Here is a 15,951-nt window from a genome sequence, read left to right as displayed (position 1 = left end):
TCTGCCTCCTTAGTTGTCTTAATTAGATGAGTTGCCTCACTTGCTTCTTCATGTTTCTCCTCGTCTACATCTTTATCAAATACAGAGTTTGGCCTCAGTGATGATACATTACATGGGGGAGTAAACATGACGAATTAAGTAGCTTTAAACTCTCTGTAAGAACAAAATCCTGTTTAAAAAGCATTTATACAGTTTGAACTGACTCCAAATAGCAGCAAAGCATGACCTCTACAGAACATTAGGATCGCAGTTCATGTCTCATATCCCCTATATTTGTGTTTACAGACTGTGGGAGTGCAGCGTCCGAGACGAGCTCAGGGTCGAATCTGTTTCTCCTGGTCCTCGCTCTGTGACGATTTTTACGCACCTTCTTCGAGCTGACTACTGGGAGCAGTTGCCACAGCAACCCCAGGATCATATGACAGACTTTGTCTCATCTCTGCTCTCTCCTTTCTGCATCCCTCCCTCCATAAATTTCTTTACTGAAAAACAACAACAACAAAATACTTTTCCCACTTCAGGTGTGAGCTGCTGGGTCTGCTCTCCTGCCTTAAGTGCAGCCTGTAAAGTTTCTAAAGCAGCCTGTAAGAGGCAGAGGGAAATGTTTTTTTCTTTAATCTGAATCATAAGTAATTTGAGTAGTTCTACAATACTGATACCTACATCTCCTCTCCATCCTCAGCTCTACACTTTTACCTCTTGTTGTGCAGTAGAGATGATCATCTGTGGTGTTTTCTCACCCCACTTTGGCTTCCACACAGACGGCCCTTTCTTTCACTCCACATCTGTTAAAACAGTCTGACAAAGCCAATTTAAGAACAAGGATTAAAACCATGTGGCATAATCATGGCTTACATGCTGCGGGGAGTCAATATAAAGAAACACAGTGTCCTTCCTCTAAAACTAGTCCTGAAGTGCCCTTGACCGAGGGAGTACAGCCACAAATGCTGCAGGGCGTCTGCTAAGTGGACAGTAGAGTGGCACTCAGTAATACGCTCTTCTTAATTTTTCGTGGTTTTATTAAGCCTGCATCAGCAGCCTTGCAGGCCCGTGGGACCGTAGGCACAGCAGTGCTGCTGCCCTCTCCGGTTAGCAAATGACCAAACAGTCCCATCTGGGTTTGAAGAGCTGCGGCTTTGTTCTGCCTTCATTTTCCCCTCTGTTCTCTTACTCATGCCTCTTTATATTTTACATACTTTTAAATCTTTTTCCAAAAGCACTCCCGCTGTTATAATCTAAATTTTTTTTGGTTAGGTAAAACTCCAGAGATTTGTTTTTGGTTCTTGTTTATTCAGCACAATCTAATCCATACAATAGATGTTTAGTCTGGAGCAAAGTGGTGACTGAACAACTGACACTGCTGTCCATGGAGCCATGCTGCTATGGTTAATACACTCAGCAGAAGCTTAAGTGACAGTATTTCCTGTCTGATTCGAATTTAAACATTTTCCTCATAGATTCTTTTGCTCTTCCTTTGTCATGATCACTACACATTTTGATCACCAGAATCCTTGTCATTTCTCTCTGTCATCCCCTCCGCACAGTTTAATTTTCTTATTATAAAGAATGTCTCCCTGAGATCTTTACTTCATGCATCCTCTCTGGTTTACGTTGTATCTCATGGTGTCTGACGTCAGCTCCTCTCTGCCGTTCACCTTCAGTTGCCTCTAACTTCACATTGTCTCCCTGCTTTCTTTTGTGCTCCCCAGCGCCCACTTCCACTCACGTGCGCTCATGCATTCTGCATCTGCACCGCCACATCCGCCCAGTACTTTTCCTTCACTCCAGTCTCATTTATATTCCTCCCTCCCCATCCCATCCATTCTCACCCCTTCCCTCCCCTCTGTTTCTCCCCTCGTGTTTCGCGCTGTCTGGGTCACTCTCAGCTCCTAAAAAAAGCTTCAGCCTGCACTGGGCTCGGTGGTATCGCTTATCTAGTCCATTATTCTTAGTACAATCACTTGAACAAACATAATTACATCTACACTGTTTTTACTACTGAAAAAAAGTGAATGGAAACACTTCTGACAGATGTGAATGGATAAGTGAAAGCAGTTGATGTCTACATTTGTGTGCTCACTTGCATGACATTGCTCTCTGTGATGCACTGATAATTTGATGTCTCTTTTAGCCAAGGGGGTTAAAGTACACTGATGCTGGATGCTCTGTTTTGCTAGGAAGGCTGGTTTCTCTCCAGTTATGTCATCATCACAAAACCAGTGAATGAAACAAAACACACAGAATATATTATTTTAAAGGACAAAAAAACAAGGACTTTTCATGTATCGTTCATCTTTTCCCTAAGATAAAGAAAAGAAGTAGCTTTAATTCATGCATAACTGTTTTATTTCACGTCTTAGCTTTCTTCTTTACCTGTCGATGCGTCCTCATAGTATTGTAGCAACTCCTGCTTTCCCAGAGTGCATCGCTGCATGTGATGGTGTTGTGCAGGTGTTCAGAGAGTGGAGAAAGTGGGTCATGCTGGGCTGCAGTGCTCTGCCACATGCCAACGCTCCAAGATGGTGTTTGTCTTTACACAGATTTTAATAAAACACTGTTGTACCAGGAGTTCATCCTAGTTTTGTCATTAAATCAGCATCAACATAAAATGAAAAACATTTAAGAACCAGTTTGGTGACTGTTGGTTTGAAGAGCCATTTCTGGCTAAAATTCATTGTGACTGCATGCTGGTTCAGGTTACACAGGTGAAGGATCGGTTGTCTTTTGGCTGGGTGATGGTGGAAATGCACTAACAGATCTGTCACAGAGCATCTGTCTCACATAAAAGCCAGGGTGCACTGGGTCAGGCCATGCTGTTCACCTTAATGCGACACACAAAAATAGAAACTCATTAAAAGCTGTTTTTCCACCACTAATCCTTTGCAGATTCCCCCTTTGACAGCTCATTAACAAAAACCCTGGCATGCCATTCTGTTTGTGATGGCTGTTAACAGATGAGACGCCTATCTGTTGCAACATGTTCAAGGTTTCATATTTTCCATGAATTCATGAGCAGCAGTCTTAGTGTAACTCTTTTTTTTTTTTTTTTAAATATGTTATTTAAAAGTTACTGACAATGCTATTGTTTAGATTGTTCCCCTGTTGGTTATCTACTTGTATAAATATGTACAGCAATTCCCCTTTATATAATCAGCAGAATTCTTTTGGCATACCTCACTGCAGATAATTGGATGCTTTGGTTGCTCAATATGAGGAACACAGACAACTGACCCAGATATTAGACGAACACTTAAAGAAGGAACACATTCCCCTTCATATTATCTTTATAGATACACTTACAGCCATTTTAATGCTGGGTGGCAGATTGCCTTGCTGGGCCAGCGAAGGGACATGTGACAGTCTATAGAGGAACTTCACCAGATGGTCTCTCAAAGAGGGGCCGGTCCAGCTCAGGGTTGAGGGCAAAGCTCCTGTCCCCATTTTTTTGGACAACATAATCCTTTTAAAATACCCCTGCAGCAAAGCACAAAGCATTTTTTTAGTAAGAATTGTTGGTGCAAAAAGGTTGATGCAACAAATAATAGGGTCAGACTCACCCAACAGTAAAGCAAAACATAGATACAGATTAAAAACCGTTGAGAGCAAACAATTAAAATAAATGTATCAAAATGTGAAAGGAGAACTGACGATTATGTCCTTTTGGTTAAAATGATCATCAGTTGATTCTCTTCAGGTCCACTGACTTGCAAAGGTGAATATTATATTGATATTTTCTAATAGCATGGGCAGAGAAAATATTATATCATCAGAAAGAAGTCTTTAGTTGATAAGAATCTCAGCAATAAAGAAATGGAAGTTTAGCTGGAAAACAGACATTTGCGGTTTGCAATAATTTTGCATTTATAAAAGTGGAGACAGAAGTTTCTGAATCAGCAGATTTTTATAAAAAATAAAATGTATTAAGTGGACGACCACCTCTCATCCTGCTGTCATGCAGACTGTAATCCTATGCGTGGGAGTGCCCTACATACATGCCATGCTTCAGCAATTTTATTCCTGTGTATTATCAATAAAAACAATAAAGCCTACACATCATCAACAAATCCTACCCCACAGACTACACATAATGGTATTGCGTGGATGATGGTTCAGGCTGCAATGCGTCTATAGTACCTGTGAAGTATAATTAAGAAAATCAAAAGTTAAAGGGTTAATTGACATTAAAACAAAGACTATCTTGTTTTAAAATGTAAAACGTGTACAAATAATTTCATTGAAAATAAATTCTGAAGGTTGAATCATCATGTTACTCAGTAAGGAGGCTTTTGGAGGTATTTTACTGTGATGAAACAGGAAGTCAGGACTTTGCATAGATTACGTAGATGGTAATGAAATTGATTTCAATATTATATAATATAGGAAGACCAGTTGCTATGGCAAGTAAAGGCTTTCTGGATGCAATGTAGTAATTAATGTGTTTTATGGTGTTTGTATTTTTTTTTGTTTTGTTGTGTTTTTATGTACATGTCCATCACACTTTGGCATTTGACTGTTAGGGAATTTCTGTATTTGTGTTTGGAAAAAAAACAATAAAGATAGTTTTTGTTTGTTTTTGTGATGTTTTATATGTAATGTTCTATAGTTGTTTCTTCATGTTTTACACAGATGGAACAACACCTAGTACAAATTTTCCAACAAGATGGACGAGGCAGAGACACACTGACCGGAGGTTTCTAAGTGAATGGATTCATTCTACACTCTTGGCAGCAAAGCAAGAATATAGACTGAATCTGTCTCCTTCAAAGATTTTTATACAGTCTATGGTTTATTGTGATTTATTTACCTTCTTGTTTCAGTGATAGGTTGCAACTGGAGTAGTTGTTAGGAGGAGCATCTCTGACCCCTACTGGTAAAAAAGAGGTAGGTTATCATGACTTTACTTTAATTACTTTTGAACTACGGAATATCCTGTATATCTGGTTTTATATTAGTATTAGCATCGAAATATAGTTAAAATGTCAATGATATATGTAGTTAATGTGCCTAATGGCCCATTTCAGAATAATCTTGTATTACTGGATTTTAATTATTGATGTATTAATGTGCTCATCACTTTAATGTTGCAGCTGGTAAAGGTGGGGCTACTTTTAGCTAATTTTATATACTGCTTGGTAATAATGCATCAGAAGAAACCTTTTTTTTTCTGTAGAATTAATGTTGTAGTTTTGTTTGCTTGGGTATGTTTGTTTCTATGTATATACATGTACATCTTCACACTATATGTACATTATCTATCTACTATGTATACGGTAAATATTATTTTTTCCATATCAAAACAGTCAAGGCAAAAACTGCAAGTGTATAAAAATAAAACCACTCAATATGATATGATAATATCATTAATAATAATGTATGAAAACATCTAATTGAATTAGATATGAAAAAATAGTTGTTTATTATATTGTGTATTATTGATTAGAAAAAGAAAAGTATCTAGTAACTTAAGTATTCAAATAAATAAAGTGAAATAAAAAAGTAAAATATTTCCCTCTGAAATGTAACAGAGTAGAAGCTTAAAGTAGGTCAGAATAGAAATACAAGAGTAAAGAACAAGTACCTGAGTAAATGTACTTAAACTTGTATTACTTGGACACAGTTGGGCACTGACTAGTCCATGTCCTGCTACACCTCTTATTTCTGGTGCAGAACTGCACAAATGCAAACAGCTTGTAAGATCCCTGCTCTACACTGTCTAACAGTCCTCCCCTGAGAATCAAGTGCTGTTTCCCTGCCATGTGTTAGTCATACACTGACCTTAGTTCAAGGACAACGTGTAGCTTAAATAAAACCATTTGATGTTATTCCAACTCTTTTATCCTTTACTACATGTAGGTTAAATCAACACATAATGTACTTTTATTCTTATAAATTCATTCAAGACGAATATAAGCAGAATCTAAAAAAAAAGCAAACTTCCGTTCTCTCTGCTTTTCCTGCTCTTGCACCGTGTCACAGATTTCTGACATTTTCAAATCAACTTCTGACTCCAGGACTGTACTCTGACCCTACAGCTGAGCCGCACCCGTGTTTATTATAGCGGGCGGTGGTTTGTTCATGATTGACACTCCGCACAGCCAATCAGCTTCTTCTACAACCGCGGAGGTGGGACTTCCCGTACAGTAGTGCAAGTAGAGTCCAACATGGCGGTCATATTGCTTGCCTGAGAGTGCAGTTTAAACCGCGAAGAAGTTCAGATAGTTTAGGTCGATTTCAGTGGCGGAGTGAATATTTAAGCAGATTAGTGTCTGTAGACTGCAGATATCGGCTTTTGGAAATGAAGGGGAAAGAGCGATCACCGGTGAAGAAACGCTCACGGGCGCTAGATGATAGCCGAGACCGAGGAGGGAGCCACCCGAGCGGCAAGAAGACCGGAGCTCTGTCGACGGTTGGCAGCAACAACGGCAACGGCTCCACACAAAGTGGCGCTTCTTCCAGGAGAAGTTTAAACACCGAGAAAAGAGACATGAGGGACTCGGACGGACATAATTCATCCAGTCGGACCGGAAGCAGCTACGACTACGGAGTTGTTTCAGGGAACAAGCCGCACGTTGGCGCTGACATCGCTGCGGAAACATCTAGGTCCGGTTCACGCAGCGACCCGCGGCCTCTGTCAAACCCTGAAAGTGAGTACAAGACTCTCAAAATAAGTGAACTGGGCTCCCAGCTGAACGATGAGGAAATAGAGGACGGACTGTTTCACGAGTTTAAAAAGTTTGGGGACGTGAGTGTTAAAATAAGTCGAGAAAACGACGAGAGGGTGGCGTTTGTGAACTTCAGGAGGCCTGATGACGCCCGGGCGGCCAAACACGCTCGCGGCAAGCTGGTGCTGTACGATCGGCCTCTGAAAATAGAGACAGTGTACATAAACAGACGTAGAAGCCGCTCCCCTGTTTCAAAAGACAATTTCCCACCAGGACACCGGCATCTCCACTCTCAGAGACCTCTGTCTCCCACTGGTTTGGGGTACAGAGACTACCGGTTACAGCAGCTGGCTCTGGGCCGTCTCCCCCCTCCTCCTCCTCCTCCTCCGCCGCCTCACATAAGAGATCTGGAAAGAGAGAGAGAGTTTTCTATGTATGAGGCCAGAAACAGACCACCGTTCATCCCTGAATGCGCTGTTTTCCGTGAAGAGGACTTGATGACTCCTGAAGATGACCAGAGGGCAAACAGGACGTTGTTTCTGGGCAATTTGGACGTCAGTGTGACAGAGAGTGACCTGAGGAGGGCGTTTGACAGATTTGGGGTGATCACAGAGGTGGATATAAAGCGGGCAGTGAGAGGCCAGAGCAACACCTATGGATTCATCAAGTTTGAGAATCTTGACATGGCTCATCGTGCCAAAGTAGCAATGTCAGGGAAAGTGGTGGGCCACAACCCGATTAAAATCGGCTATGGTAAACCTACACCCACGACCAGGCTGTGGGTGGGGGGGCTTGGACCCTGGGTTCCACTTGCTGCACTGGCCAAGGAGTTTGACCGTTTTGGCACCATCAGGACTATAGACTACAGGAAAGGTGAGGTGTGGGCTTACATCCAGTATGAAAGTCTGGATGCTGCTCAGGCAGCATGTTTACACATGAGAGGCTTCCCTCTCGGTGGCCCTGACAGGAGGCTCAGGGTGGACTTTGCAGACACAGAGCACCGCTACCAGCAGCAACAGTTCATGCAGCTGCCTCTCCCCCTGCCACACTATGACTTAGTCCCTGAGCCCTTTGCCCACCGTCTTACTGACTCAGTCAGAGTGAGAGAGAGGTCCCCTCCACTTCCTGCTCGCTTCAGAGACAGGGATCTCTACTCCACTGCTGAATGGTCCGGCCTGGGTGTCCACGACAGGATTCGAGGAGCAGGATTTGATCCCATAGATCGTCTGGAGAGGCGTTCACGTGACACCTGGTCAATAGATCATGAGCGGGAATTGCTCAGCAGGGACCTAAGCCGCAAAAGGAGACATTTGGATGATGGCTGGCGGCTGGATCGTTCACCTGAAAGCAATGATTATGGTGTACGCCGGCATGGCAGCTCACTAGAGCGCAGCCCTGGAGGGAGCAGCCGAGATGGGGGACGCTACAGTGACCCTGAACGGCTGCCTCGCTCTGGCAGACCCTCCCCTGTCAGAGAGCGGCAAAACAACCAGGAAACTGGCTTTGGAGACAAGAGAAGGAGAACTCTTAGCCCAACTGAGACAGGCTCATTCACAGATAAGGACCAGAAACGCAAAGCCAGTGACTCATCTAAGAGCCCAGCGAGGAAGGAGGATCGCTCAGAAAATCCTTCCTCCTCCTCTTTAAACTCCTCTTCCTCCAAGTTTAACCAGCAGTCTAAGGCGGTGGCTGGAGGACAGAAGCTCCATCAGGTCTGGCAGGGTGTCCTCCTGCTGAAGAATAGCAGCTTTCCCACATCACTGCACCTGCTGGAGGGGGACATAGCAGTGGCTAACAGTCTTCTGGTGGAAGGCTCCAAAGGGGCTCAAGTGTCCCAGTTGAAGATCAGCCAGCGCCTGCGCCTGGACCAGCCCAAACTGGATGAAGTCTCTCGTCGCATCAAGGCCGCGGGCTCTGGGGGATACTCCATCCTCCTGGCTGTGCCCGGAAAAGACGAAGGGGTCCAGGATGCCAGCAGCTCCACCGAGAGACCACTGAAGAACCTGGTGTCCTACCTGATGCAGAAGGAGGCGGCAGGCATCATCAGCCTCCCTGTGGGGGGCAGCCGTGACAAGGACCACGGAGGAGTCCTTCACGCTTTCCCCCCATGTGAGTTCTCACAGCAGTTCTTGGATGCCTCTGCCAAAGCCTTTGCCAAATCAGAGGACGAATACATGGTGATGGTTATTATCAGAGGAGCATCGTGAAAAAAAAGTGCATATTATAAATGTGTCTTTTCACCCTCATGAACTGTCAAACTGTGAGTTGTAAAAACAGGGAAAGTAATGGTAACAAAATAGAATAAGAGCAAATGACAGGTGCATGGTAGCCTGTATCTCACCCTGTTCAAGGTTTATAGAAATGAAAGTCGCATTGAATTTAATAGATTCTGATAAATTGATGGATTTGATTACATAATACAGGTGACGTTCCACCTTCTGCTATTTAGCTACAGATAAATGTACTTGTACAATGTAAATGTACATTACTTGAAGGGTACTCTGCTGAGAGAGCAAACAACAGTTCTGTGAATCATCACTATATGTTGCCTTATGTCATTGAAAAAGAAACAATTCTTTTATATATTTTCCTGCATTGTCTGACTATAAGGGAAGATAATTTAAGATCAAAATCCAGAGCATTTAGCCTTCATTTTATCTGTCCTCAGCATACATTTAATCTGCCAGTCTCAACAGGTTTCTAGTACTAGAATATTGGGCTATAAAATAAATAATTCAATCAAACTGATGTACATAGAAATATTCTCTTGATTGAGGACATTATCTATTTGCTCTAAAGCTTTACCCATTTCTCATTAACAGACATCCTCTAGATGTGCATCTGTATTACGTTTTGCTGACCAAGTAAAAATCTTATCCTCAATACTTCCTTATTCAAGTTTTACTATGAGAGCTTTGCTATTTTTTCAGGTTTGACCAGTCCTGCTCAAAGCTACAGAAAATAGAGGTAAAATCTGTGTACCTACAATTCAACAACAGTGTTATTATATTAGTCGTCCCAATACCTGGCCTCTACAGACTAGTTAGTTTTTAAATATCTTAATCGACATAAGAGCATCAAGGGTTATAGTATAAAAAATTACATTAATGTCAGTGCTACTTTCTGATCTACATCTGGAGGTTACGTGACATAATAAGGTGAAATGAACACAGTTTTTTTGTCTGTTTTTCACAGTTTTCACAAAGCGCTCATATGGGGTGGACACAAGCAGCAAGAACCTGTACATTATAATGCAGATCAATACACTCATCTTACTAAAAATACTGCCTTTGTAAAGCTGGAGAGAGTTTCATGTTTCTGACCCCATGGTTTAGGTCTGTTATATTGGGCTGCATTATAGTATTTAGAATTTCAAAATCAATTAATCCTCTTCTTATTCTTTTAATTAATTGTTTGGTCTATAAAATAGGTGACATCTTCAAATTGCTTCAAATTCTTTATTATACAAGAAAGAGAAGGTGCTACTTGAAAGAGAACTTGTACCATCAAAAGGTTTTGCTTGAAATTGACATAGACAATCATTTATAAAAAAAAAAAAAAAAGAAGAAGAAATTGAAGATCAATTTACTGTCAATCAGCTAATGTATCTACTAATCATTTCAGCTGCAATGTTATTAGCACGGAGTTGAAGGAACTCCTCTCAGCCTTAACAAAACTGAATATCACAAGCTGTGCTGTGCTAGTATGTATTGTAGGTCCCTTGTTTTGAACAACATTATGTTTTACAGGGTTCCTTTTTCTTGTGTCCTCCCCCTCATTGTGTTGTTTTATTAGCATCACATTCAATTTGGTTGAACAGTTATTGGTTGATTTAAATTCTCCAGTTTTTTCCTCCTATGTTATAATCCACTAATGACAAATACTACCCCAACAAAGCATGTACTGTTAAAAAAAGATCATGTAACCTATAAATTAAGAGCTATATGTATACCATGCACATTTCTAATAGCTGATAAGGAGTCAATACGTAGAAAATACTGCTATACTACCATTGGACTTGTGTGATACACACCTCTGAATGATTCAGAGGAGAGGAGGCCGTTCTGCAGTGGCCTTACACGCCTTCTTCTCAAAGGACTGTCGATGATTTGTTTTTGTGCTTTGATTTGAGTACTGTGTTTCAAATGGAAAAAGAAATTATTTGTTCTGTATACTCAGGATATCTGGAGAGAGAAATGGACAACATCAATGCTCATGGGCCTAAGAAGTATACCTAACTGTCAGAAAAAAAACGCAAAGTGCAGCATGCACTTGATAGATTTTGTCTCAATAAATTTACTCTTTCGTGGGAAACACAAGTGCCTCGGAAGACAACTTTTGTGACCTTTTCTGTTCTTGGAATTGTCTATCAAAACTCAAAAGGCTTTATCACTTTGACAGCAGGAAGCCTTCCCAGCAGAAAGGAGAGGAAGTGTGAGAATCGAAGTGAAGACAACCTCTCAGTTCTGTGTTTTCATGTTGGTCATCATTTGTTGAATGACGTCTTTGTGAAGAGCTTTTCATGTGAAATTTGGCCATACTAAAATACTTTTTTCAGTGCATCTGCAAAGGCAAATCTAGAGTCACTGTGTCTCTTCAGATATGTGGCTTATTCCTCAGTCGCCTCTGGCCTGTGTATGTCCGGAGGTGTGGCTGAGAACTAGCGGAGTGCTCATCCCTCTGGTTTGCCACGTTGCACTTCGCCAAGTTTTGCCAAAGCCACCGTGGTTGTCTCCACCAGACGGCCTCTCAGCGGAAACACACCAGCATTCGAAGGCCCCGGTCATCTTCTCATCTGGCTTTGGCAGAGTGTTGGTTCAGCGTCTGTGCCAGCTTGAGAAGGAGCAGTGTTCTTTTGTTTAGTTGCTTATTGTTCTTGCATTGGAGTTTTGAAGAAGATCTCTGTGCTAGGGCCAGACTTCACTCGTGTCTCAGCCTATGTCGGAGAAGAGGTTGAGACAGTGAGACAGCATCTGCTTTATTTGCCATAAAAAGGAAGGACAGGAAGAGCAACAGAAGAGAAAAGATTGCCAGATTCCTGTACAGGGAATCCTAATCTTTAGTTGATATGTTGATCTGATTTACGCACTGTTTTTTAAAGATTCTGTGCCAAACTGCATATGAAACCAAAGTGAAGAGTGTCCTGCTGTCACTGAGTCAGAATCTGCTGCAGGATGTGTATCACCAAGACAGTGCAACTACTCTTCATCACTGCTTCGTCTCCAAACTAAAGGGACCTGAGTAGCTTCGCTGCAGCCCCAGGTGTCCACACAGTGCCACGGCTGGGATTCAAGGTTTCCTGGAGCTGTGAGGCGTAACAGGTTTGAGTCTCACCCCGGCTCAACCTGCACCTGTTCCACAGGTAAAGTATTAAGATGGCCTAAACAGCAGACTTAGGTATGTATGCAGATGTACAGTATTGGGTCCAACTTAAAGGCTGGTAAGAGTAAAAGAACAGACATTCCTTAAATTCAGTAGCCCTGCAGTAAATATTGGTAAATTGGCGAACATTATGGTTAACAGTGCTTATGCAAATATGTTAGTTTCTTTCCGTCAGTGCTGGTGAGGGTCCACTTTTGACTACTGAGCCCTGTTGCTGATCCAACTTTCCCAGTAGATATAGTCTGTCATGGTTTTTGGGACTTTTGTAAGATTACAAATAATTTTTCATTTTTCATTTTGTCTTAAATTCACCAGCAGTTTATGCAGCATCTACTCAATATCATCAAACAGCTGAGTCACAGTCAGTGGTGGAAAAAGTACTCAGATTAAGTAAAAGTAGCAAGACCGCACTGTCAAAAATACTTTGTTGCAAGTAAAAGCCCTGCATTCAAAATTGTACCTCAGAAAAGTACAAAATAAGTTTATGTACTTAAAAGTTTCAAAAGTAAAAGCACACGTTATGCGGAACGGCCCATTCAGATTGTTATAGGTCAAATAACTGGAGTGTTACTACTAATACACTAACGTCTCACTAACGTAAGAAGCTGTAGCTGTTTCATTTCTACTGCTTGGTATAATTTAATCAATAACTACATAGTACTTTATTAAGTGATCGCAGGTTTTCTTTGTAAAATCATAATTTGAAAAGTAACGTGCAACTGTAGCTGTCAGATAAATGTAGTGGAGTACAAAAAAGAGCATGTCCTTCTAAAATTTAGTCGTATAAAGTATCATAAAATTATGAATACTCGAGAATAAGTACCATAAAATTGTACTTGGGTATAACTTCAGTAAATGTACGTAGTTATCTGTCAATAACAGTAATGTTAATGGTATTAGGTTTCCAGTTATCTTCCACCATAGAGGCATTCAGCAGCATGTTTCAGCTTTAATAGAGATCTAACTTTGCAGAGGCCTGATGGTCTTAACTTGAGTCACTGACACATTGGTTGCAAACACTGGAAAAATAAAGTGAATAGAGTATTAATAAAAAAAAAAAAAAAAAAAGATATTATGTGCCAAACATTAGAAAACTGCTTTAGTAAACAGTAACAGTAACAATGAAGGTTGAATCTGAGGAATGCTTAACAGTATCTCCACTTTCAGTTTGTCCAACTCATGTAGCTTTCTTTACATGGAAAGGTTTAAATAATCTCTTTTAAATTAGTGTTTAATGCGTCGGGGGCAGGAGAAAGTTTTGCTTTGGCACAATAGATTTATGTGACATTAATACTCATCAGTAGGAGCACTGGTTAAACAGGCAGTGGAATAACCTCCTCACACAGTATGTTGTAAGCTGTGCTATGTCATATATGTCTGGTTTAGCATTTTGTTGATACTAATGCCAATAGTTTGATCAGGTAGGGGTGAGGGGATTGTTCACCGAATACGAAGCGGTAGGGAATACTTGGATTTCTGCGGTGCACATGTTAAAGGGAAATGTAATCGACGTAAGAGTTTACATTATCGTTTGTCCCAGGACAGTTCAGATAACGGCTATAAATGTGCATCACTCCCATGTAAAACTAGAAACTAAAAACAGATTTTACCCTCCAGTCGTCATATAAATTCAAGAATTTTTGTTTTTTCCCCCTTTGGTTTTAGAAGAGCTTTATTTGAGTCTGACAGAAAGTTGTCAACATTTGAGTTTAAAACAAGATATTAGATAAAGAACAACATCTATAAACAGCTTGTGCTGTATTTGTGTACTGTTCGTGCTGTTAGTGAGACGAGGTGTTGTACGGTCAAAATTAGATGCACTTTTACAGAATTTAAAAGCATTTTAAAAGCATCTTTTGACGTAATGTAATAGTCTTATTCAGAAAATCCAGATGTTGACTTTGTACACAGATCAGGGAGTTCATGCACTAAAAAAAGCTTCTTAATCCACTAACAGCTCACTGTTATACTGCAGTATATTTGAATGGTATATGTGATGTAATTATGAGCACAGTAAGCTATTATTATTATAATTAAAATAATCAACTGACATGAAGTTTTTAAACATTTTAAACAATTAACTTATTTATTTATTTTTTCTTAGGTTTCTTTTAATCTTCTGGACCCCTACAGTGTCTGGACATGTTTTGATTATGAATACTGGCTCTTATGAAACTTTTGTCTTATTAAAACTGTTGAGTTTTTCAGGTCTTCCCCTCAACACGGAAGTGAGGAAAAAAGAAAACTCATGTATTCTGTTGTCTCTGAAAAAACATTTACCTGCAGTAGGACTGAATGAGCTTGAATGAACTCTGAAGTTATAAAGTTGTTGCTCATTCAAGGAATTCATCAGACAAGAGAAACTGTGGTGAGTACAATTTAGATTTGCACTGATCGTATTTATACCTGTAGTATTTTATATTTGTATTGTAAATTACAATAAATGTCTCCTTAAATAAAGGCAGATATTTTAGAAACACCCAGTGATGCTGTGTCCTTTTTCCTGTGATGTCCTTCCTGTCTTAGTGAAAATGTGTCATGTACTCTTGAGTTTTCTGGTTTTTAGACTCTCCGTCCTCTAGAGGGCAGAGTTGGACGTAGTGATATCAAACGGACGGCGTGCTTAAAGAGGGAAAATGATATAGTATCAGTATTTTTTCATAAGTACTGTGATAAGCTTATCCAGTTCATTTATTATTGACAGCTTCATTTTGAGACATTAAACACTAAAGTAAATATCATGAGGTCTGCAGTATTTTGATCTTTATCTTTTAGAAACCATTAACACATTTACATCATTTAAGAAATTCCCCTCAATGTGGGAACAGCTTTTGGATATGCTGACACGAAGGAAAAGAGATTTTAGATTGAAGACCGACGTATGTATTGATGACAACCCCCACAGAAAGAACTTAAATGAAGTGAATAACATAAAACCTACAGACAGCACACTATGGTTCAGTACGGAGGGACCTTAAGAGTCAAATAAAACTTCACATTTTGCTTTAAGCACAAGCAGTAGATGAGAAAAGTCAACAGAAACACAGTGTGGGGAAAGTCAGACCTCACCTGCCTTTCATCAAGTATTATACTACAAGGTCCTGAAATCAACCTGCAGATTTGTTTTAGTTGACTGTATAAAATGAGGTGTGTACCAGTCAACCTCTCACTGTCTGTGGTGTTGTAAACTTGAGGACGTCAAGACTTTATAGACACAAAGCCTAACAATAAGAGGCATTGAATTCCTAATCTGTTTGTAGTTTGTGAAAAACAGTCTGTGGTCTAAGTAAAACAGTGTTTCCACTACCTCAAATAAAAATATTAGATTAGACTTCTCCTCACTCTGAAATTGATTGACAGCTCTTTCAATATGCAGAATAATATCAAATAATTAGATCAAAGGGTTTGTATGTGAATGTTGCTTAAGTTGATATGGTAACACAAAAAAGAAAGTTGGACTATAGGTCTTTAATATGTGCTTATCAAAAAGCATTTGAAGTGTTATCTATCACTTTAAATCTTTTATTCTAAATGTTGATGTAATTCTTACAGGCTTGAGACAAAGTCAACAGTGCGGTTTATATGGATAAATTATTAACAAAGAGGAACAGAAACAGTCTAAAGAAAAGATGAAACACATTGTGGACAGCATGTCTTACTCAGCAGTACACACTGCTTTTAACTCAGCTAGGGGTGTTGCTGGATTGTGGGCTGAGTTTATTTTAAATCAATAGGTGAGTAAACATACAGTACATGACTGTATATGGACTGAAAAGAGATCAAAGGACATTAAGAACATACGCTGATCCTTTTGATTTCTTTATCTTATTTCACTTGTTAAATTCTCTGTTAAGTGGTTCCTTATCACTTCAGCTGTTTTAAGTGTTTCTGTAAACAGGAGGAGCTG

The 15,951-nt window shown here is 40.2% G+C and overlaps 1 protein-coding gene across 1 annotated transcript; it reads left to right on the top strand.

Moving 5' to 3' along the window:
- The first annotated feature begins 5,897 nt into the window (after positions 1-5,897).
- Positions 5,898-14,523, top strand: LOC130183540 (RNA-binding protein 15-like). The gene has a single exon (XM_056399092.1). It carries the CDS (start codon positions 6,296-6,298, stop codon positions 8,867-8,869), a length of 2,574 nt encoding a protein of 857 aa, XP_056255067.1. The 5' UTR covers positions 5,898-6,295; the 3' UTR covers positions 8,870-14,523.
- Positions 14,524-15,951: the final 1,428 nt, after the last annotated feature.

Source organism: Seriola aureovittata, chromosome 2 (genome assembly GCF_021018895.1).
Source record: "Seriola aureovittata isolate HTS-2021-v1 ecotype China chromosome 2, ASM2101889v1, whole genome shotgun sequence".
Classification (NCBI taxonomy): domain Eukaryota; kingdom Metazoa; phylum Chordata; class Actinopteri; order Carangiformes; family Carangidae; genus Seriola; species Seriola aureovittata.
The sequence above is the reverse complement of the archived record's forward strand: the minus strand, read 5'-3'. Positions and strand labels throughout refer to the sequence as shown.